This window comes from Rhipicephalus sanguineus, chromosome 9, assembly GCF_013339695.2.
Source record: "Rhipicephalus sanguineus isolate Rsan-2018 chromosome 9, BIME_Rsan_1.4, whole genome shotgun sequence".
Lineage (NCBI taxonomy): Eukaryota > Metazoa > Arthropoda > Arachnida > Ixodida > Ixodidae > Rhipicephalus > Rhipicephalus sanguineus.
The window spans coordinates 97,376,121-97,401,569 of NC_051184.2; the positions used below are offsets into that span (position 1 = coordinate 97,376,121).

Consider the following 25,449-nt stretch of genomic DNA (forward strand, 5'->3'; position numbering starts at 1 on the left):
CAGACTGTAGAGGCTTTACAAACGCGCTTTTTATATCTACCACTCTCCCGGTCGGCGGGGTTATTGCCCTCTGGGAGCGGTAAAGTAAAGTAATTCGTCATTACTCTGGCCTCCGCGCTTAGCACCTGCAACGCGTTACACATCCGTCCCATTCGGCGCGTTTTGAGTAGAAGTTCAATTTTGTCAATGCCTTAACACATCGCGAGGTGGCGATCTTGGCCCAAACGTCGTAAAAGCGTCGGCCTCGCTCATAGCATCACGCTAATCCAAACCAAAAGTATCGATCTGCGCCTGCCTCCCCTGGCTGTAACCACCGCGTTCTCCGTTCACGCCCTCGTCCCGAGAAAAATCGCAGCCGGGCTACCGGGGCGGCACGACGTGCTTTGCGTCTCCCTCTAGTCCGACCGTAGTGTTCAATGACATTCTAACATGCCGCGGGATGGCGACGAAGTTCCGTGTCCAATATGCGACGCTCTTCTGGCTATCACACCTCGTTCTCTGATAGCGCTTTGACCGTTAACTACTACAGCTACCACAAGGGTTTGTTTAATGGATGTTATTCGTCCGGATGGAGATGTACCACCAATCATCAAAAATGGTGCATCCACGTTAAACGGTGCAATAATAATAATAATAATAATAATAATAATAATAATAATAATAATAATAATAATAATAATAATAATAATATCTGGGGTTTAACGTCCCAAATCCACGACGTGATTATGAGGGACGCCGTAGTGAAGGGCTCCGGAAATTTCGACCACCTGGGGTTCATTAACGTGCACCTAAAGCTAAGCGCACATTAAACGGTGGTATAGCTGCCAGACATCAATATACATTGTGTAAACTGTCTTATATCAATTCAGTTACATCTGTAAACGTTCAGTTACATCTGTAAGGGCACGCTTTATTTTCGTGTTATTCCGATTCCTATGAAGGAGGGATCAACCATCTTTTTTTTGTTCAGCCAGCATAGCTTCTTGAAATTCACGTGCGGCGCTCAGTGGCCGCCGTGGCCTCCTTGTTGCCCGTGCTGCCGTACTTGTGGCAGGGCTCTGAGCCCACTGCGTGGTGGGTGCAGGTGGTGGTTGCGGTTCAGTTGGTGTTCCTGGCACTGGTGTGCTATCAGTTTCAGTAGCCTCGGAACTGACTCCGCTCTCCATTTCGTAGATAAGCTGCGAAGATTTAAGAGAAAACAGCTACAAAATCATACAAACAATAGAAATTGATAAGAGAGGCAGCACATAGTGATCTATTCGTCTTAATAGACACGGCCACTTCGTTAGTGACCACAATCGTATCTATTGATAATTACATTGATGAAATGAACTGCACAAATGAGGATAAACTTTCATGATGCAGGACAACATTGACCGATGCTGCATATTCAAGCTGAGGTCGTACAAATGTTATGTAGGCTAGTTTAAAATATCATTAGCAGAATTATGCGACTTGCAGCGTATGCAGCCCAATGATCTGGAAGAATTGGCGCATATGTGTTCAATGTGAGTGGATCACGAAACGGTAGAAGTTACACCAATATATTTGCATTGTGTTACATGCAAGATATTTGTGTTGTTTATATGGTACAAAAAGGTAGGTGTAGTACGTTCGCGGCTAAAACAGACAATTTTACATTCATAAACGTTAAGCTTCATTAGCCAAGTGCACACCAAAGAGGAACAAGTTCTAGATGTCGGTGGAGGACTTGGTGATCATCGTTAGTCTAATAGAACGATAGAGAATGCAGTCACCTGCGAAAATGTGCATGTGTGAGTAAATATTGGTCGGTATGTCATTAATGTATATAAGCCATGATACGTGATATTTTATACTTTCAGGTAAATTGATAGCTTCTGCGAGTCCAATTAGTTCAAAAAATCAGCCTATACAATATTACCAGTGTACATGCACTAGTACTTGTATTGATCGCAGGGAAAGGGCACAATGGTGATGTGTTTGTTACACACCTTCTGAACAGTGTCGCTACTGCTATTACAGCAGCTCTCCTCCATGAGGGACGGATCATTTATTGGTAGGCAACCAATGAACCTCTTGATTTCACTATAGTAGGGCCACGTTGGTGGTGAAGAGCCTGTTGTGAGCTCTCGCTCAATTTTTCTACAAAGAAAAGACCACAATCGATTTCAGTTGTCAAGTAACAAAGGAACGCTCCATTATATTATGAGCAGCACAGAAATATATGAATACAACATATGCAAGCTTTTCATAATTTTGTTGCAACCTTCGCTTACAGGTGATACAATACAGCTGGTACCTAGCAACATGGTTCATACGCGGCGCAGGGCACCGATCTTAAAAATTCGACCTGAGCGATAGAATGTCTAGTTACTTTCAAGCATAAACACTCATGTGACTCGAGGAGGGGTAAAAGCTGGAACCCAGTTTCCGGCGCAGAAAGACTCTTGTCCCGCTTCTTACGAAGGTGAACACACGTTTAAGTTACATATTTACAAGAGTTTTTCAAAAAAGAGCGCAGAGACGCGCCTTTACATCACAAGAGTGAAAAAATTGGCCGCGTATCTGCGTGCTTCGCTGCAAATGTCGTCTAAAGTCGATAGAAGAGGCGCTGCGTGAGATATGGACGCCATGTGGCAATACGTCGGGAAACATGAGTGCTGTGCGGGCTGGTACACTCTTAAAAAAAAATGGAGTGACCCTCTCTCCTTTAACGGAGAAACGGCGATGTCCCCAATGTTCGTCTTCAAATGGAGGAACTTTCCTCCCTTTTCAATGGAGAAACCGTTCCTCCCCCGTCAAAATCAAGATGGCTGACGCCAAGCCAGTGAAGTGAGCAATAGATTTAGGCCTAGCGAGTGCATCGATTCTCGACTGATAAAGAGTATGCGGCACTGGTAATCACAAAAAACGGTCCCGCTGAGCTTAATATCGAATGATATGACAATAAAATCAAGTAGACAAACCTGTAGTGATGAAAACCTCGCGAAACGTAACGACGTAACTCGTACGTTTCGCTCGGCCAGCGAGACGGCGTTCACTTTAAAAGAGACGGATACTGCAAAGGGGCTCTCACCCGGAGGCTGTACGTTAGGCTTGCTGTCTTTATTTGTCGAAGCATCACACGGTGTGGCGACGTTATCCACGCGTTTACGGGGCAATAGGCCCCGACATGTGCCTCCAAAATGTGCATTCTGTAGCATCAAAACAATTCCGGTGCAGCAGAGCATAGTTTCGATAGATAGATGTTAAACGACATAAAAGTAGGTGGAGCTGTGAAAGCACCACAGCCGTGAAATAGGTGGTAGCTGGCGTTATCTAGAGAGATTAAACGATACTAAAAAAAAAGGCGTTTCTGACTGCGGCGGCGTACGTTGATATGATAGTACGCTATGGCATTTCGGCGAGGTGGACCCATTCATGAATTGCTGAAGGACACCGGAAGGTTGATACACATTTTATTAATACGCACACGTTCACTACGCAGACACATAGTACACACTCTCACTGAATTCAATTCACCATTCATTCATATGTATACAACCTATCACATGAACAATTTGCAACACAGGCGTACGTACAGACGTGTTTACACATACCCCTCTATGAAGCGCAGGCCCTTATATAGTCACTGAAATACGGTGGACGATGGCGGCACAAGGGATGCGTCATTTTCCTTGAACTCTTTACCATTTCATGGCTGCAACCCAATATACGCAGACATTATTAAATTGTAGCTATGGCTAAGCCAAGCGCACCAGTTAACCTAAAGCCGCTAAATAATGAACGATATAATTACAGAGTTGATTAAGTTAATGCGAAAACGACCAAATCGAGAACCGTGCATACTATTCCAACGCCGTTTTAAAGTAGCGCCATCTTTCGACAGCGGCCACAGATAAAATTTCCCTCTTTGATTTCTTTATTTTTTATAGTTACTGTGGGATGGCGCAACCAGCGCAACATGCAGTTGAGACGTTGAGATTCTGTCGCCTTCGTCGCGTCGACTTCGTTGAGTGGTTTGGCGTTGACATCTGTTCACATTCTATTTAAGCGTTGACCACAAGTATGACGATGAACCATGGATTCGGTCAACTTCTAGCCTTTCAAAGACAATGCTTCTGATGCGGTAACGGCGGTCTCGGTTGTGTATACGTACGTTACAACGCGGGTCGTGCGAAGAAACAAGACAAGATGGCCTCGCACCGGACGGTGGTCTTTCGAGAGCAATGTCAGTGGCTCTTGGCGTCGCGGCAGCTCGATTACTTGAGAAAAACTAGCGCTACACCGCGCGAATTATGGAAAAGAACGCTACCAACACTACGTGTTCTGCAATATTTCAGTACGCTTTACCTACATACTACTCTGCTACTGTTACGTCACGGTATTCGTCTGGCGTGTCAAATTGCGGTCATTGTGCGACAACTGTGTAGTTGTCGTTGTGGCGGTGGTTAGTCTTGCGTTGGATTTGGAATACTCTTTTCACAAAGGTGAGTGAGAGTGTTAGTGATTACCTACTGTGCACAGCCGTCATTAGAAGCGCAATTTGTGTTGAGTTTCGCACGCCAAAGCAAAATCCTGAGAACGAGAGATACATACTGCACGCGTGCGTAAGTCCGTTCTAATTCTCAGTGATGGCATGCGTAATACAAAACGCATTTGATTGAGCATTTTGGCCTAATTGACAGAAGTCATTGACTTATTTTTCAGATATGTGCAATTATGATGCAGTTTAACGTGAAAATGCGGCCACGGAGGCTGCATTTCGATGGGGGCGAAAGGCAAAGAACACCCATGTGCTTATGTTCAGGTGCACGTTAAAGAACCCCAGTTGATCGAAATTAATCCGTAGTCCCACACTACGGCGTGCCTCATAATCATATGGTGGTTTCGACTCGTAAAACTCTAGCAATTATATATTATCGTACTATCACGCATGCACTGTCCAGTGGTATCACGTTTGCTAAAATGTTGAAAAAATTAACTTTCATGCTTGTATAGATAAGTGCTATAGGTGCTGTGCAAAACTTAAAACGCGTGCTCTTGCCAAGTATGTTAACGCCGAAAAAAATCAAAATATTTGTGTACAGTCTAAGGTGTTCATTAAAACAAGACTGTTTTGTGAAGCGGGACTTACTGTATTTATGACAAGCAGATCGTGCGCAAACGTATACAAACAACACGAGACACACGAAAGTATGCGGCGCATCGCGCACACGCCAGGCGATAAAAAAAAAGAAACAAAAAAAAAACGCCACACCACACACGTTACTCAACTCATAGAACAAAAACGATGAACGTCACTCGTGCATCGCTCGCATCAATCCTAGGTACAAGTAATTGCACGCGGCTGGTCGAGGTCGGGTAGCGACGGCTGCCGAGTGAGCGCGAAAGGGCGGCCGCTCTCCGCAGCACGGAAGAATCACGACGTAACTCGGCGCGCGCATACGCGCGCGCAAGCCCACGTGGTTGAGGAGAAAAGTTTCTCCATTGGCGCTTGCCGCAAGAGGGCGCGACGAGTAAAGCGTCCGCAAGGGAGAAAGTCGCTGCTCCGAAGGAGGAACGGAGCCCGTTGCTCCATTATCGCTCCCTTTTTTTTAGAGTGTAGTCCCGGCGCAGCAGCAGGCGAAGACCGGCGGTGACCAACGCGACCGGCGGGGACACCAGCCAGCCCGAACAAGTGATTTGGCGCGAAGCGCTGAAGCAGAAGAAACGTCCGCACTCAATGAGTACTCTCTACACACTCTTTTATTTACACGTCACCTGGCTAATACAGGAATGCCAGAGCGGCGCCCCATGGCATTCCTACAGTGCAATACAGAACCGGAACCGAAACTCAACAATGAGCTCGCGCTGAGGGCACGGACGAAGGCAAGTTTCAGCGCAGTCGCATTTTCAGCGCGGCTTAAGAAACTAGGATCTTTAGAATTACGTATGTATGCTTTTTCTATTAAAAGCACACCACCTAATACTTACATAGCGATGTTGTGCCTCGGATATGCGTGATATTTACTTTTTTGATCGACAACGTTCACAAGTATGAACAGCCGTACCAGTTCAAGATGGCTGGCCCTTGGGCAAGTGGTTCAGTGACGTGCCGACAAACAGAAAGACAGACAGACGAAAATTTCTGCGTTTAAAAGACTATAGTCTTTAAAAGTGCACGCAAGAGAAAAGAGAGTGCCAGCAAAGGTCAGAGAAAGCACAGCGCACACCCGATGCGCTTCTCACCAAGCGTTTTTGTGGAACGCCGACCGTATATGGCAGGGACGCCAGTGAGCGTCTTTCGCCGCGCACTCGCAGGTACCGTGGAGTCCCGCGTTCTTCGGTATGCGAGATGCCCAAGCATGTCGTTTTTTACAGGCGCGATCTTAACAACACATACTAAACAAACAAGCGGGACGCGCGCGACAAGACGTAGCGTGAATAAGTGACCGTCTTACCTGAATGTCTGTGTCAAGTTGTCAATTCTGCTGTGCACGTGCGCCCGTGTACGGGGAATACCGGCGTCAGTGAGGCACTCGGCAATCGCCTGGTACAACCCACCGTTGTGCTTATGCCCTCGCATGGCGTCCAAGTGGTCCTCCCAGAGCTTTATCAGCGCCCAGGTCTCCTTCTCGGTCCACTGGACGCGTGGTTTTTTCCGCACCGACTTAGCCGATTCTATTGTAATGTCGCCGACACAACAGCTGCCCCTGCCAACCCTAACGTGGCGGCGCTAGTGACGTGATGCGGGCGTTTGAGAGTACAGGCAGACTATAAACCTTCACTTTTCAACAAATCGCATTACTGGTGAAAATGAAAACATTTTGTCAGCGCAAAAAGATACTTACAAGGCACCGCAGTGTTGCGACACGTTTTCTTCTGTTGATAAATTATGCACACTGTATGAGAGTACTCCCTTCCTGCCCGAAAAGTAGATGCGGGATCAGCTTTTCCGAAAAGGATCTTTGCCGGAAAGGAGTTACTCCTTTGTCGTGTGTCACTGCGCCCGAACGCCTTTCCGGAAGATGTCCCTTGTCTAAAAGACTTTAGGATGCCCGTGTGTCAGGGGTATGACGACCGCGTGAGCGAAGCAGGGCGCCGGGCGAAGCGCAGTTCGGCGAAAACGGAACCTTTGAACCACGCGCGCCTTTCCCCATGGCAACCCCACAGAGGTTCTTTTTTCCATGAATCAAACGGAAACGAACAAACAGCATTTTATTACGTCTTTTGATGCACGGAAGGTTGTTTTTTTATTGCTGCTAGTTTGGTTACTAGTGATCTATTGTAGGCAGACTCTCATACGTCGTCGGCATCACTTCGAAAATATCCCACTCGTGGCGCTCATCATTTGATAGATTAAGCTTATTTCTCGGTAAGTAGGGCATTGCTGTTGATAATATTGCCGTTTTAGAAATTGTCATACATTGAGATTTCACTCTGACATAAATTATTTGCCTTTAGTGTCCCTTTAACAACTACAGCTACCACAAGGGTTTCTTTAATCATTCAACATGCACGTTAGTCGTCGAGATGGAGATTTATCATCAAAGTGGGTGCATCCACGTTAAACGGTGCTATAGCTGCCAGACATCAATATAGATTGTACAAGCTTTCTTATATCAATGTACAGTAAACATTCGGTTTCTTCTGTAAGGGCACGCTTTACTTTCGTGTTATTCCGATTTCTATGACGGAGGGATCAAGCATGTTTTTTTGTAATTTCACCTCTTCGTCAATCGGTAGGACTTGTTCTGAATGTAATTGTTTTGGGGAGGTGTAACTCGACGATGCCCATATAGATCAGCAGGCAAATGAACTTCACCCTCTCTGGGGCCGTGAATATTTCGCAATAATCATCATCTTTGGCATAAGACTGCTTCTAGAAGATTCGCAACCACGCACGCTCATTTTTGTTAACACAGATCCTGTTTACTACTTCCGCCGTGAAAACGATGCCTAAAACGCCGATTTTTCTTATGACACACATCGCTACACTGCGAACACTACTCTGAGGTCACTGCTGGGTAGCCTTCTTGGGCTGAACATTACTCTCTACAGGTGAAGGTTATGTCGTCAAAATTTTAACATATGGTGTTGAGACACTACAAATAAAAGATTTATTAGTGTAAACATCCTCAAAGTATTTCAATCGGAGTAAAAAATTAATGAGGCGTAACGTACTGATCAACACCTGACTACGATGGGGGCTCGTTCTACGGTTCTTTATCATCCGAACTACATTTTCATGATTTGGCATCATCATCGGAGTCACTTGTCCTAGAAACAGCAGAAAAACCGCGACAAACAGCAGCAAAAACCCTGACCCACGTTCCACTGGTGCGGTCACGAAAGAGCTAACTTAGGGCTGTTCGAAATTAAAGGCTAGAGAGAAAGTGTGAGATATGCCCTATACAAAAAAGAGGCGTAGGTGAAGCATGGCGTGTGCATTGCTCACGAAGGACTTTTCTTCCTTTCTTTCTTTTTTTTCTATCCCAGTGCGCAACGCACCCACCTAACTGCTACCTTCCTCCATGCAGGGAATTTCGACTTAATCCGTCTGCTTAGCAGGACAACACTGCTGTTCTTAGAGACAACAAAGACAGTCACGCTTTCATATCCTGCCAACAGTAAAAGTGGGAGCGTGAAAGTACCAGTCACCTCCACAAAAGATAACAAAGTAAAATTTCTGCTTCCGCTTAGTTGGATGGGTGCACAAAGGCAAACCACATGTCGAAGCTTAATCGGAGTGATTTTTTTTATGAGGTTGCTTCTTATGCTCGCGCCTTGTCCGTTGTCGCCGGCGTGTACACTCTCCGGTGATTTCAAGAATACTCACTAGATGGCGCGCTGCCGCTAAGGGCGGTGCACACCACGCTCGCGCATGCGCTAGTTAGATAGGTGACCGCTAGAGGGCCGCGCCTCTCGTTTGGCGCTCGCGTTTGGCGCGCTTCCTTTCTCTTCGCCGGCACCTCACTCAGTGAACACTCTGCGTTGCCGCTCCGCAGCATGAACAACCAAGCCAAGGCGGGATGTTCATGCTGCTGCGTGGCGGGCTCTCCGCCAAGACCCTGTGGTGAGAGCCCGGGAGGCCGAAAGGAAGAGGGCTAATGTATATATAACAACGTTGTCACATCTATATATGATGGTAGAGGAATGTGCACGGAGAATTCGCGGGTTATCCGATCACCTCCGAGCAAGCTCCTCTAACATGACTCACTTGGTGGATATGGCGGTGATTTTTTTTTTGTTTTAGACGAGGTCTAACTGATTAACGTGAGCCTTTGGGTGAGTTGGTAATTCATCGTCAAGAAATAAATACAGCGCGGAGTAAACACGAACGGACTGATCCATATCGCCTCCTTCGTCCATTGATCTTTTTTTCCCGCTATGTAAATTTTCCTTCAGCCCTGAATGTTTTTTTACCGAGCGTAAAAATTTTAGGGATGAAGCACCTCAGTGTGGCGGCGAGTATCGTCATCTGATTTCACAGCGTGCATCGTCGTGTTCTGTCCGTTTGCTTGCGTGCATCGTCCTGTCCTGTCCATTTGCTTGAGTGCAAGAGAGGGCGCCACCGCCTCAGCGGTCGCCGTGTGTCGAGAGAGAACGAACGGCGCGTTGACTATGGAAACGATCTGTCTGCGATGAACGCTGAACTACAACAGATCGCAAGGACAGAGAACGCGCCTTCGCTCGCGAGAGACGACGCCAACGCAGACGGCGCCTGCTAGCGAAGTTTCGTGTTTGAAAAAAAATTACAGCATATCCACGCGTGAATGATGAAGAGCTTGGGCGAAGCTCCTGAACCAATCATGGTCTCGGGATCGGCTTCTCGTTGAGCCCGTTTCGCAGCGGCGTCCTTGGCGCGCACCGTCTCGGGATCCAGCCTGCTGCCGCCAAGCGAGCACCCGCCGCTGCGCATCGTTCATGCTCCACCAACGATCCGACACGCACGGCGACGATCCAGGAGAATGAGAGAGGCGCTCGCTCCCCGCGCATCCCCGCGAAGCCCGCGCAGCAGCCAATCGGAGAGCAGCGGCACTTCTAGCGCCATCTAGTGTCGATTCACACAAGCGCCATATTGCATACAATTCTATTGGACCAATGCCATCTAGTAAATGAGACGAGAAATGGTGATGACGACACATATTGAGTACAGCGGCATCTAGAAAATTACACCATCTCCCGCTAAAGGGGACCATAAGGCGATGCGAAGCCGGATCACTTGCACGATCGCGTTCCGTTGGCGTTCGTTGGGCATGCTACCGACCTCGCGTCGTGGAACGCGAAGAGGGACGCTACGCGCGTCTTGTCTTCCCTCTAGCCTGGACGTTAATTCTCACAGGGCGAGCGGGGAACGCGGTGAGAATTGCCACCTCACAGAATCAGAATTTTGTGCAGCCCTACTGAAATTACGCAATACAGCACCCGGTGAAGACCAAATTACCAATGCTGCCATCCGCAATCATGATGATGCTTCCATATCTGATCTAGTGAACTACTTTAACGAATGTTGAGAAGCTGGTACCCTCCCTGCCTCCTGGAAGCACGCCAAAATAATATTTATCCCTGAACCTCGCAAACCCATCACCATCGACAATATTCGCTCCATTTCATTGACATCCTGTCTTGCCAAGGTCTTCGAGCACATAATTCTTGCTCGCCTGACGACGTACATGGAAGACTATCACCTTTTCCCCCACAGTATGATTGGATTTCGTGCGAATCTTTCTGCGCAGGATGCCCTGCTCCAAATTACGCACGACGTGCTTGACGATACCATACCTCACCTCACTAAAGCTATCCTTGCGGTAGACCTCACTAAGGCATTTGACAGAATTCGACACGATGCCGTCTTAAGGCAACTGCAGGCACTGCAGGTAGGCCCCAAAACTTATAACTAAGTTCGTGCCTTTCTCTCTGGGCGCACTGCCTCCTTGCACATTGATAACCTGAGCACAGCCCCTTATACTCTCGGCGAGGTCGGAACTCCTCAAGGCGCGGTCCTCTCCCCCTTTCTCTTTAATATTGCTCTTATCCCCTTAGCCCACAAACTCGATCTCATCCCACACCTAAAGCATACACTGTACGCCGATGATATTACCACATGGACTACTCATGGCTCTGACGGGGAAATAGAGGAAACTCTTCAATTAGCAGCCGACACCATCTCAGCTCACGCGTCATCTATTGGGCTCGGATGCTCCCCCTCTAAATCCGCGCTCCTTCTCATGAGACCAAAATCAGCCGCTAACTCGCCCATTGAAATCACTTTAGAAGGAACCACTATCCCCCTCACCCCCACACTGCGCATCCTTGGCCTCTACTTGCAGGATTCCGGACGAAATGACCACACCCTAAAAACACTCAAGGCTTCCACGCAATCCGTGTTGCAGCTTTTACGCCGCGTATCCTCCATGCACAAGGGTTTAGACGAAGCGGACAACATGAAAGTTGTACATGCTTTCACGCTTAGCCGAATTTTATACGCCACCCCATATCTCAAGCTGAACCGTACAGAAACTGAACGCGTGAACGCCATGATCCGCCTCGCAACTAAGTGAGCCCTGAACCTTCCTCGCAGCACAAGCACAGCCAAACTCCTTGAACTGGACATGCATAATGCCCTGTCTGAGCTAGTTGAGGCACATCTTCAGGCGCAGTATTTAAGACTTTCCGCGAGCGCCACTGGCCGCCATATACTCGCTTCCATTCGCATAAACATACCCGCTAATCAGCCAACCTTTATACCCATTCCTCGACACATTCATGCCTGTCTAATAGTTAAACCCCTGCCCCGCAATGTGCACCCTCAGCATCACATCGCTCGCTGCGTAGCTCGCGCAAATACTCTTCACCAGAGTTATGGACAAGCTCAGGATGCCATTTGGGTAGACGCTGCTTGTACAGCACAAGAAGCTGTAGCAGTTGCCTACAACCCTATCTGCCTCATCCTCTGATTCACCGCCTTCCTTCAGGCTCTACAGCTGAGGAGGCAGAGGAGGCTGCCATCGCCCTAGCCCTTGCCCAATCAGACGCACAGTACATCTTCACTGACTCAAAAACTGCTTTGTACAACTACGCCAGGGGCAGGATACACCCGCCTGCCTGGCAGTTGCTGAACACCCCCACGCAAAATTTACCACGCATGGTAGAGCTACAGTGGGTGCCGGCTCATTCAGGGAACCCCGGAAACGAGGCTGCCGATAAATTGGCCCGAGGATTAATACGCCGGGCTGAGGACAGCCTCGATTCGGGCTTCTCGAAGGAGCGGGCGCACACTTTTGCCGAGCTCACGCAAATACCCCGTTTGAACCGTCGGACATACCCTCCCCCAAGTCCCTCCCTTACCACTTCCAACAAATCCTATGGAGACATCTCCAGACCCGCACTCTTCCTTTCCCTCAACTGTTGTCCCACTACTGTGGCACTTCCCCTGAAAGTTCCCTGTGTGGCGAACCTCACGCCACCCTTTCCCATATTCTTTTCGGCTGCCCTGCTGATCCTCCCCCGCAGGGAAAGCCTGCCCTCTCCAGCTGGGAGGACTCGGAGGTCCTGCTCTCGTCCGGGGACCCGGCGTTGCAACTTGCTGTGGTGACTCGGGCTGCCGATGTCATCGCAGTGAGAGGCATGACCGTGTAGACGTGGCGTAGGACCGCGCAGTGGTCCAGGGTCCCGAGGGTCCAAACACACTTGCTAATAAAGTTTTTCTCTCTCTCTCTCTCTCAGGAGCACAAAAATAATGTATTCTGAGCATCCGATCAGTGTGTAAAAAATGACGACATGTCCTATGTATAGCACACCATGGCTAAGTGGTTGTGAAGTGAAATACGGTAAATTTCAACACTGCCATTTATCTTACGCTGTTGAGACGTCAGATTGTTGTGGAGCTTGTATGCCTGCAACTACTAATAATTAACTGCGTCTTAAAGCTTCAAAAACAAGTTTTTGCGCTCGTGATAAACAGCTCTTCATCGCACTTGAACGGCCTGCACATAATTATTGGACCTTATGTCGGATCTTATGACATAATTAAATACCAATTTTTTTTTCCATTGCACAAAAATTATTTTTGCCCCTGCCTGTAAGGCCATACTAATAGAACTGCACTTTATACGCGTTATCTTCTAGTTTCCTCCTGCAACATTCTTATAGTGTAGCAAGCGTATTCAGATTTATTGAGCACAGTCTCGCTATTCAAATTCCCTTGAAATTAGAAAAGAACTCCAGGCTGATGTTCCGGAGATAGAAACAACAAATGAGAAGCTGACAAGCACTACGGCTCTGTATCAGTATGTAATGCTCTCAGAGCGCTGACAACCACTGAGCACTGTTGCCCGATATATAGGACATGAAGATTGTGCATCGCAGCGGGCGACGCGTAAATGTTAGGAAATACCTGCTTTGTAAATAAGCCGTTCAACACCTTAGCAACATCACAGAAAATTATGATGGCTGAAAGAGAAATACCAGAATGCCATCAAATATTTGGTCGCGCAGTTTGGCGTCATTTTCATCCTCCGCCATCTTGCTTTCAACTGTGCAGAGGCCCGAGGAAGGCAATGGTGAGTAATCTACACTGAATGTTGGCAGAGCATACATGTGCGAACATAGGCGCATTTAAGAAACCTCAGACACATTATTGACCTTCGTAGTTATTTATGTCCCAATTTATGCGAATACTTGCTCGTGTTCTTTTATTATAACGTCGGGGCCGAAAGAGTTAAGCGAAATACGAATTTTTATGCTGCGCAACCGGCGCTCCCCCTGACGCCGGCCCGTATATCAGCTGCACGGTGCCACGCACTTCCTTGTGGAAACGGAAAAATGCGGCGGCCACAAAGTGGTAAGATCGTACGCGTCTTTGTGCTAACGTGATATTGCGAAAAAGGTCGTTTCACAGAAATTCCTTTGTCGGCACTGGTGACTTCGTTAGCGTCGGTGTCGGCGGGAGCGTCGTTGGTTGTGAGCGAAAAGTTGACGTTGTGCGTGAGGAAAAGTTCGAGATAGATGCAAATGAATAAGAAACAATCGCCGCTCCCACTAACAATGGCAAACACGCCTTGTGCGTGACACGCAGATGTTCTACCAAGGAGCCAGGCCAGTGCTAGGATCTGCTTCGTAAAAATACGCTATAAGAATGCCATATAGTCGGAGGAGTCTCCTTAACGCATCTAATATTGCGTGACTCAATCGTAGTATCGCAAAAGGTGGCAAACATGTGAACTCTACGGCGAGTGGGTGATTTAAAGCTGCCCAAGCTCTACAAAGGGTTCAGGCCCGAGTGGCACCTTACGGACGCTTGGTGGGTACATCGCCAATTCGCAAATGGGAGAATCATGGCGTAGTGACCACTTCGCAACTCTACTTGCAGATGACATTCAAGGATAGTTAGAAACTGCCGATGTTACACGCAGAAACATTTCTTTTATTTATGTATTTACACGAAAAGCTCGCTGATTCGCATTTCTCGGGAAAGAAAAAAAAATGGCCGAATTAAACCTGGTAACCTACGTGCATTTTCTCTATCATTTTCTTGATTAACCTGAACCAGAAGCATCTGTTATTATTTTTTCAATACTTTATAGAATTATCGGAAAAGCTGAAGTAAGAGCTCGACCAGAAGTGTTTGGAAGAGAAACAAGTGCGTCATTCGATGTTGGTGCCACTAAAAAGAATCGCAAAGCAGGAATTGCTCAATTGAACATTGTAGGCAAAGGCAACAAGTCGTTTCCTGAATTTTGTTGCATACAGTGTCAGCATTGTCGTTTGTCGACTTTTGTAGGAGCAACAACTTTCCCGAGGCTATTACGTTATCTTTTTCCGCCTCGGTGGTGTAGCAGTTACGGTGCTTCGCTCCTGACCCGAAGGTCGCGGGTTCGATCCCGGCAGCGGCGGTCGTATAGCGATGGAGGCGAAATCCTAGACGTACATGTACTGTGTGATGTCAGGGCACGTTAAAGATCAACAGGTGGCAGAAATTTCCACGTCCCTTCATTACGGCGTGCCTATTAATCGTATCGGGGTTTTGTGATGTAAAACTTGACGTATTATTTATACATTATGCGCACGTTATCCAGGCAGGGATCATGTCGGCGTGAATAGGCAACAGCAATCTTGGCCATAGCCAATCAGAAGGGTGCGTCTGGCCCTCGGAATTCAAGGCGGAGGAAGCACGCTCCTTATCACGAACGCTCATTGTGCTCAGTGACGACCACGCAGTAAACCGCAAAATCGACATGAACGCGTCTCCTGCCACAGGCCAGCGCCTCGTCTAACTTGAATAGATAGAGCAGGCGCTGCACAGGCGAAGCGTCGCACTGGTATCTTCGCAAAGGGTGCCCTCATCGCTCACATAGTAACGCCTCCTCCAGTAAACGCCGGCGCTTCCGTTGTGAGAGTAAGCGGTCTTCGATGTGCGTGTATCAGCGATAATAAGCAGCCGGAAATACCGACCATCTATACAGCGCACTTGTTGAAATGCGTCGCTTCTCTCACGTTCTGTTTGTGATCGCAATTTTGCTTTCAAGCTGGTGCTCTTCCAGAAGCTACCAGGTCGCCGGCTTCAATGTCGCTCTCGCGTTGAGACAGATCAATTTCCACTGGTGGTCACCACTTAGTAAAGTACAAGCCTTTCCTCTAGAGTGGACGCAGACAACAAAATGTTTCACAGTGCGTCACAATCTTCCCTTCTTCCTGTTCGATGAATACTTATCAACTCATGAGCAATCCCTCATGCTCGCTTACAAGCTTCGATGCGTGCCTGCTTCAGCCCATTGGCGCTATCCTTGTTTGAGGGGACAGGAAGAAGTGAAATTGACACGGGAAAACCAGAAACAGCAAAAAACTGAAATCCTTCACGAGGTAAACTTTCCGATAATCCGAAACATGATGAACATGATATACCGAAGAGAAAGCTATAGCTTATACAAAAATGAAAACAAATAGGTAATTCGCTTTCTTTTATGCTACGTAATCTAAAAACGTTTACTTTCGAAGTGTACAGTGCTCGTCAAACGACTAAAATGCACACCCGCCAATGACTAAAATTGGCATGGGAGGGCAAGTGGGTGTGACGAATATGACTGTGTGGTCATGACGTGAATAACGTGAGAAACCTGTTGCGTACGTCATCAATCCGTTTCCTCCAGACATTTGCGGCGCATACCCGTATACCACGGGCCGCGTTTTAGGCGTACACGCCACAGGTGATTGACAGTATATCTATACAGGAACGGCGAGAACAGGCATTGGTATTTTAAATGCGAGAGCGTTAAGAAAAACCGACATCGGCAGCGTTGACCCCATGAGTCCAAAGAAAAAAACATGGCTGATCCCTCCGTCATAGGAATCGGTATAACACGAAAGTGAAACGCGTCTTCACAGAAGTAGTGCTTACTGTGTAGTGATATATGAGAGCTTGTACAATGCGTATTCGTGTTTGGTAGCTATAGCACCGTTTGACGTGGATGCACCCATGTTGACGGCATGTCTCTATCGCGACTACTAACGCCCATGATCATGATTAAACCGTTGTGGTAGCTGACGGTGTGAACATATATTTGGACACAGCGAATCGTGAATCCCGCGTACGGATGATATCAACAAGCTCATAATCAACACTGGTACCCGGTATGCACTTATTCAAAGCGTCGTCATATAAGGAGAGAAACGGCACGGTGTGCGCTTTCTAGTAATGGGTAGCCGACGCCTGTGCTGATGCATATATAACACACACTGTGCTTCAGCAACACGGGAGGTAGAGGTTCGTAGCCTTAGCCGCAAACGCGTGCGTCCCGCTGGCCTCTGTCTCGCAGGCGCTGCTCTCGCTCCACCAAGGCACGACATTCGCCCGTCGAAATCGCGTCCTTTCTGCAACGCATATTGCAGCAGTTTTGTTAGTCGGTGCTCTCGCAATTGAAGCAGTCGGCGGCGGAGAAATCCCGTTGGTGCACGTGTAAGCTGCCCTACTCCGATGAGCCGACGCATGCTAACACGAAGCCAAATGCAAAGAACGTAACTGCGTCAAGGGTGCCTCGGCGACGCCAGCGCGGCCAGTCTACCTCTCTGGTATCGAGACGCTTTAACCATGACTTCCGATATCGCCCGCAATCTCGGAGTAAGCGCTAGTAAGTGTCGATCGTAAAGCATTACTTCTTTTCACATCTCACAGACGGCGGCACCGCCCCGCTCCGCCCGCCGCGAAAGAGAATGTGTGAAAGATATAAGGCGCGTTCGCGCCGTGTCTATCGTTTCCCGAGTTAGCTTAGTTGGTAGAGCTTCGGGCGCTTGCCGTCGCGGCCGCACCGTCGTGGGTTCGATTCCCAGCCGGGTATCTTTTTCTTGGTTTTTTCTTTCTCACCCGTTGTCGTCCATTTTATCAACGTCATATCCGTGACGGTTGTACTTGGTGGACCCCGGCATAAAACACTTTCGTGTTAAAAAAATCACGATCCCAGCAGGAATCGAACTCGAGCATTCTGCGTGGCAGTCATATTCTACCACAGAGCCACGCCTAGTCTTGAAGCTGCTTTAGAAAAGACCCTTTACAGGCGTAATGTAGTTGCAACGTAAATTGTGGTTGTAGTGCTGGTTATCTAGTTTTATAACAAAGCAATACATTACATAAGTACTCCTATGTCGCAGGCGTCATGTCGGGTTAACGTCAATTGTGGTTAAGTGTTGCCTCCATTTTTTTAACAGTCAAATAAACATTACATCTGTATTCCTACGATCCAGGAAGCTATATTCAAGCGTTGCACGACCCCGGAGTAATGCGCTAACGAATGTTAGGTACAATATTCACATCATCGCACCGTAACGTGCACTTTGCTTCAATAATCCTGACGTCTGCGTTGTAACTCAACACCTTAAGTTACCCTGTAAACCCCACTGTAGTTGAAGTGCTCGTATGCCCACGATGAGCACATGATTTCTACACTTACAAAACACATCGATCCACCTCGTGACGCTTCGCCCAAAGCAAAAAAATACAGAATAGACACTTACTCTATGAGTGCTTCGCATGAAATCGATTCCCACAAAGAGTGGGATCTGCCGAATTTTTCACTCTGTGCTCGTCTTATGCGCTAGATGCTGGAATGGAATAATGCAACAATTCCAAGAGTCCGTTATTTCATTTAAACTTATTACGCAGCCTCCTTCGAGTCTGCGGTAAGTTGTTTTGCTTAGCTGGGAAATAAATAGTACCCTTTTCATTAACAGTTTTCCTTTCTCTTACGAATTGTTTTATAAAGTGGTTGCCGATTTAGAGCACCCTGTCAGGCTTCGGAAAGTCTCAAGCTCCAGCGATCGCCGCAGAGGGCGAAAAAATTAATCGCGGTGAGTTCTATCGATATGTGCGCAGAGTGGAGCTACTGACTCCTCTTAGAGCGGTCGACTATCTTAGTTTGCGTTTTCCCTGCTACGAGCGCTAAACCACACAAAAATTTCACTTTCAGAAATTCCTTTGCGCAAGCCAATGAATTATTCAAACATGTTATTTTACTTTACACAACTATAAAGTTAATAATATTTAGATTTAATTTGTATAGCTGTTTTTTAATTGAAGTGTGAACGTTTTAAGACTTCAGTACTGACTAACTGGACCAAAATCCAATTTGTATCGATCTTTTCCGTGGTCGATGGCGTTCAAATTGTTGGGCGGCAACATACATGCGGAAGCACCTTTCGCTTCATTTCGCAGACGCCGTTTAATCTTTACAGCAATAGTAGCTCACTCAGTTTACCGGCAAATTTAAGAATGCCTCAACGATCGAGATCGAGGGGTACGTTTGACGCTTTCATGGAGTCGATCTGTTGATACCGCACCGTAAACAGATAAACCGGCGCGTCAGTTATGCTCTTGTTCAATGGTCCGTCATCGTTTCTTTGATGCAGTTTTTACATTCACTAATATAATGCTGTAAGGACGAATACATAAACCACATATTGTTCTGTGTCAGCTTTGCACTGCCGTGTAATTTGCACACGCGACACGACTGGTTTCTGATTTTTGTGTACTGTACTAAAGGAATTGTCTATTGCGCGTGATTTGCAATAGGGAGCCTAGGCACTTTCAAGTGGTTATGCGAGGAGCGTTTCTTCTAATAAGCGAGCACAAGTTTTTAAGGAAATTTTATATCTGCTAGGAGAGCAAACAGCGGTGAATATTGAACTTAAAGGTAATTGCATTAGGTTTAAATTCTTTGAGGTTATGCATGAATGATTAGATTGTGTTAAACATTTAGATTGTTATCAGCAGTGCTTCAATTCAAGGGGGCTTAGAGTTAATGGGGTCTCATACACATCCACCGATACTGAGATCTGAGACCCATCTCGCCAGAATGCAGGGGTGTGTGTGTGTGTATTGGGACCGTCGAGACTGTTCAGAAACTCTTAACTTTTTTACTTGGTGTCATAATTACTATAAAATCTAAATGATCTAAGAGATCTTACCTGATGAGTATTTTGTGCCGTCCACCCTGTAACGGCCGTGGTTTTGTGAATAAAGTTACATATGTTACAAGTGTCGAGGCTCCCTTTCGCTGCTTCCATGGATGGCAAGTATCATTGTTTACTTGTTTGAAAGTGTGTATTTCATGTGATGTGATTTTTCTGAAGCGGATATAGAATTAATGTAATGATGTCTACTTTCAGAATACCAAGATTTCCCCGACTTCTCTCCAGAGCTGTCAGCATCAAGGCGTGAGACCAGTAAGTTGGGGCTTTCCAAAAATAAAACACAGTGCCACTGTCCCTGCCTAAAATTGTATAGTGATATACAACATTCTTTTCCAGTGCCCCTCCATATGACAACACCAACACAAGAGCAAGCATCCCTGGGGGCACAAGAGCCATTGCCAACAGCACCAACTACACAGAGTAGGTTTTCTTCCTGTTAATAAAGCAAGAATTTCAGTGTGGCAGATTACATAGTAATTCCAGTAAGTGTGCCTACGTTCTACAAAACGAAAATGAAATATTTCCGCATACACCCTCAGTACATAAATATCGGCACTACAAATGGGTAATACACCTTAGTACATTAAATGGATGATTTCATTAAATAAATGCACTTTTGTTTTTTTGTTTTACTATCTGCCACTGGGTGTGTGCCTACTTTCGGCCAGCCATATACGTGGCTGTGTGACAAAAATACATTTTGTCTGTGTTTATTTCCTTGTAATGACATGCAAAAACACCAAATTAGCCCTTTATACTAGCCTGACCTGGTATTTGCATTTGGGCATAGCTTGCGAATTTTGTAAAGGATGCACACAAATTTCCAGGTAATAATACGTTGCATTAAAATACAAATGTACGTGTGTCTAGTGTACCAAACTTATCAAACCATTTTACAAAAGCGTAAGTTTTAAAGCCGCTTGCTTAGACTTAACATCAATGGTGTGGCTTTTTGATTTTCCAGGAACCCCTAGAGCCTGGACCAGGACCCGGCAGGTGCTCACTCCACGTTCTATGAAGGGGCTTCAGCGCTACCGCGACGAGAACTCCCGCCTCCGTTAAATTGTTGCAAGACTTAAAAAGCCCAATAGACCTATTGCATTTCGTACGCAGCTTCTTGAAGCAGGCAGCTACTTAAACAAGGACATTTTTGGAAATTCTAAAAGTGCAAATGCATCTAGAGCCATTGTGAAAACATGGGAGACGATGGCCGATGCAATTTAGACAGTTTGCCCTCAGTCTTTACTTTACGAGCCCTAAGGCATATAAATATCTATCAGATGTACTAAGCATTCCCACAGTATAGTCCTTAGAAACGTGGCTGTCGGCCGTAAATATAAAGGCGGGAGTTCTGCCTGAAATTCTTGAGGTATTGAAAGAAAAGTCGAGAAATTGGGAAATTCAGGACAGAGCTTGCTGCCTGATTTTTGACGAAATTTAGTTATAAAAGAAATCTGCAGTATGACTCTAAAGAAGACGCCATACGAGTACATGGTTATGTTGATAGTGCCAGAGAAAGAACAAATCGCATAGCGAACACTGGAGCTCCTGTGCTGGTCTCTCGAAGAGCGAAGATACAGCCAGTAGCTTCTTTCACAGAAGAGGGCACGATTCGCTCCGGGCCCCTTTTAATGTTATTGAAAAGTCTATTCATTGAGCTGAAGGCATGTGGCCTCTTCGTCAAAGCATTGGTTTGTGACCAGGGTAGCAGAAATTGTGTTATTGCAAGGACACTGGCTGTGAGCCCTGACAGGCGTTTCTTTATTACTGATACAGAGAAGATTTACATCATTTTTGACGTCCCCCATCTGTTGAAATGTGCGAGGAATAATCTGAGGAAGCATGATCTTTCTATTGGTGATATGGTTGCTTCCTAGGGCACATTAGGACTTTGTATGAATCAACACGTCACCTGAAACTAAAATACCTACCCAAGCTCACTGACAGGCACATCTAATAAAGTGCATTTGGTAATATGAAAGTAAAGTGGGCCTCTCATGTGCTCAGCAAAAGTGTCTATCTAGGGATATAAGCATTCAGAGCATTTAATGTTCTACCACCAGAAGCCACAAGCACGGATGAGTTTGTTGAGAAAGTGGGTCAGTTGTTTGATTCGTTGAACAGTTCTTGTGTGAAGATAACTTAGAGAGAAATGAGGTACGCAATTAGTACTTCTACAGGGCGAGTTATGTTTTTCCTTGCTCGTTTTATCCTTGATGTGGATTGAAGTCCCGTCAAGGAGATGATCAACGTCGATGAAGCAGGAAGCAGGTTGGAGGTAATAAAAACTTGAAGGTATATTGCAGCGAAATATTTACAGTCATATGTACATCTTGCCGAAGCACACTGATGATAACATAGACATCAACAGCATCTTACTCTTCTACTTAACTTCCTTAAGTTAGAGCCTAGAACACTGTTACTACATACGAAGAACTGAGTCTCACTGTTCGACCACCGAGTGGTTACGGCCCAGACAAAAGTTGCATCGTACGGAATGTTACTGATCGATAAGTTAAGTGATTACAGCCTAGACTGAAGGGAAATGAATTCCGTCCAGTCTTAAGTACCTTGCGGTAAACAAAGAAAAGGGGAGGTGGCCACTGGTGGTTCGCCTCAACATTCCCTTATCCAATCCGTTTATCCTCAGATTAAGCCACTCCCTACTGGGCTGTCCCTAATCTCGACAGCACTGTCTTTACAGTGTAGACAGGCGTTTTGGCACTCTTTCCCATCATGGCTCTCCCTCTCCTTATCCCACGCTTTCAGGGATTCTCACGGTCGAAATCCCTCGGTATTGTAGGCCTGGTGCATTCAGGCCATTTTCCCACACTCATCGAGCTGAACCCACGGGGCCAGTCGTTAAACGGTTCCAGGAAAGAGAAGGCGCTTGCGTGTCTCTGCCTCCCACGCATTCGGACCTTGCATTGTTGCGAAAGCACACGTCGGTCGTTAAAGTGACCCCTCGAACTACGGCGGAGGGCAGGAGCTGTTTGCCCGCCTCATCTTCCCACGCATTCGGGCCGCTCTCCTCCAAGCCGGCCTCTGAGAAGAGAACGTCGCTTAACCGCAACTCCTACGGGCCATCGGGGTAGACAAGCTGCTCAAAGGAAGCCGTTTGCTTTCCATTGATAATTGCACAGCCAATGACGCCAGGCAGAGAGAGAGCAGAGAAAGAAGCTTTCTACAACGTACAGTGCCGCGCCGTCCCTTCTGCACGATCGACTTATGAGCGGCAAAACCTAACAGGGCGCATTGCTTCCTTGAATTGCATAGAATAAATCTTGAAAGTTCGAAGCACCTTGGGCAACCAAGAACCATTCTGGGCTGGCAGGTGACGATTAAAGCGATTTGTATGTTGTGGGCAGATCTGCAGGAATCCTATAACTTCAAGCTTTTGCTCCCTCGTCGTCTGAATCATGATCTTTCGAGAACTTGTTTGGGATCATTCCACAGCAGCACATCCGTAATGAGTTTCCAAACACATTTCAGCTCCCTGCCGTTCTCGGGCATACCAAAGTCGGGAAGCTATTCAAGCTTTCAGATAGCAGCAACTGCGAAGCAGATAAGGCTGTTCTTCTGACAGAGCTAAAGAAATTAAGACTCGATCAAGAAAGTCCTACTGTGGCCGACACCTTGAGGTCATATCTTTCGGACACCGAAGGCACCGAAGTGCCAATAGGTGCACTTGAATCTAACAGTTTGTTAGGTGTCAGGATACCCAGTACAAGCATTTCTGAAAAAAGCCCGATGCTCACAGAGCAGGGATCTCTTGTAAGACAAAAGCCAAGATTTGTCTTCGCCAAACTAAGTCTACATAATATTCAAAGCAGAGGAAATACAGCACAAGACTAGGTAATTTAACATTGCCCACAGAAGCAGCTTTCAATTTTGTCAGAAAATTGGAAAAAGCATTATCTGTCCAAATAGGTTCTGTAGCACACTTGAGAGAGGTGTCAGAGAAATAGCATCGTATTATGGTGGAGGTGACGGCCCATTTTGCAGTGCTCACTGTTGACAGTGTTTCTGCAAATGCTTGTACATATTAGGATTCTCTGGTATTTGAAATTTGAAAACATAGACTTAAGCTAGGCAAAGACTAGGAAGTCTGCTGCAAAAAGAAAGCTGCAAAAACTGACTGAGCAGTTCAAGACTATTGTTTGTGTGCTCATATAAGGTTGCGTTATCATTGTTCTGCAAAAAAATGATACGCAATCTAAGGAGCTCATGACTTGTTTGTGCAATCGTTGGGACCAAGAAGTGTTTATAATTTATCTGTCTTGTGTATTAAGCGTGTGGTTACTTAAAAAGCGGGAATCCACAGAATGATTAGACCGTACCTATTTGTTTCTGGGCACTTGCCGTGCTGTGAAGTGGGCTCTTTACCAAGAAAGGTGGGAATTTTCCCGGCCCATATGTCTGGGGTAAGCTGCAACAAATTTTTGTTACTCCGAGCCATTACTTGCCTCCTTTGAACAAAACTTTGCCGATTGCCTCAGCAGAGAGAAACTAGATGTTAGGATAATGTTTCATCCCGAGCGAATTTATTGGGTTCGCTCCACCAGTTAAGTTGTTTTGCATCCATATTAATCTAATACATTCATTGTTTTTGGATAATTACGTGCTGAAATCACGATGCGATTATGAGGCGCATCACAGGGTATACACCGCATCAGTTTTTAATAATGATAATAATAATAATAATAATAATAATAAAAAATCACAGCATATCCACGGAGTGAATGATGATGAGTGGGCGAAGCTGCGGAGGTTCATCGGTAAACCGTGAATCTTCCGTGAATTCTGCCCAGTACATCATCACCGACGTGAGATCGGGCGCGTTTATACTAAAGGTTCGATGAATTATGACGACTTGCAGCTCACTTTAATTTTACATATACGCTGTGGATTTTCATTGTTTAGAAAACCATTGCTTTAGAAAACATCTGGCGTCTTTCGTTAAGCAGCTGGCGTCTTTTCGTTTTGCTTTAGAAACATCTGGCGTTCTTCCGTTTTGCTTTTACAAAACATCTGGCGTCTTTCGTTGGTTTATTTCATCAATCAACGGCGTTTTGAACAAAATTTTTATTGTTTAATCACACACAGGAGAAATCTCACCAGGCACTACCTTGGAGGTAAAAAATGGCTGTTAATGGGAATGAGAGACAGAAGAAGTCGGCTTTTAGCTACCGCTGCGAATTTTTTATTGTTCAACAACGCACAGGAAAAATCTCCCACCGGCACCACCTTGGAGGTCAAAGCGTAAGACTGGTTACGCACTACGACTACGACTACGAGGGACGAACGGGTGCCGCCTTAAGGAGCTTCGCCCCTAATAATAATATTAATAATATATGGGGTTTAACGTCCCAAAACCACGATATGATTATGAGAGACGCAGTAGTGGAGGCCTCCGGACATTTCGACCACCTGGGGTTCTTTAACGGCCTCAAAACATTTTCGCCTCCATCGAGAATGCAGCCGCCGCGGCCGGGATTCGATCCAGGGACCTCCGGGTCAGCAGTCGAGCGCATGCGTCAGTTTTTACAACCTGGGGTTCTTTAATGTGCACCTTAACATAAGTACGCGTGTTTTCGGTTTTCGCACCCCCCCCCCCCTGAAATGCCCGTCACGGCGGCGGCATCTGCTTTGTCACCTAGTTTACCTAGACGACAAAACAAAACAAATGCAGCCATCGTGGAGGGAATTCACACCATATGTCCTCGCATTTACCAGCGCGGCATTTCACCTGCTAAGCTAAACTTGTCAAGCAACAAGCCAGTAGATAGGAAAATCAGGATGCGGGTGGTTTCAGAATGTGAAGCCAAAAGGGTGAGAGAAGGCAGCCAATGAGTTGGGCGCTGCAAGTTATCGTATTCCCTCCGCAAAGCTTTCGCCCAGGTGATGTCCCAAAGAAGCTGCATAAAATTGGCACGAGAAAATAGGGAAGTTATTATTGTGTACACGAGCGTATACATACGTTTCGTAGCTCAGGTCTTTTGCTTGTGCGTTCGCACTTTA

General features: G+C 46.4%; 1 protein-coding gene across 1 annotated transcript in view; it reads right to left on the minus strand.

Moving 5' to 3' along the window:
- Positions 1–947: 947 nt before the first annotated feature.
- The window catches only part of LOC125759958 (uncharacterized), a 30,765-nt gene continuing 6,263 nt past the window's right edge, over positions 948–25,449 (minus strand). The window contains exons 3-5 of the mRNA XM_049419500.1: positions 6,426–6,700; positions 1,974–2,124; positions 948–1,178 (exon numbers count right to left, since the gene is read on the minus strand). Coding sequence (XP_049275457.1) covers positions 948–1,178; positions 1,974–2,124; positions 6,426–6,700 — 657 coding nt within the window. The remainder of the gene's footprint in view (positions 1,179–1,973; positions 2,125–6,425; positions 6,701–25,449) is intronic.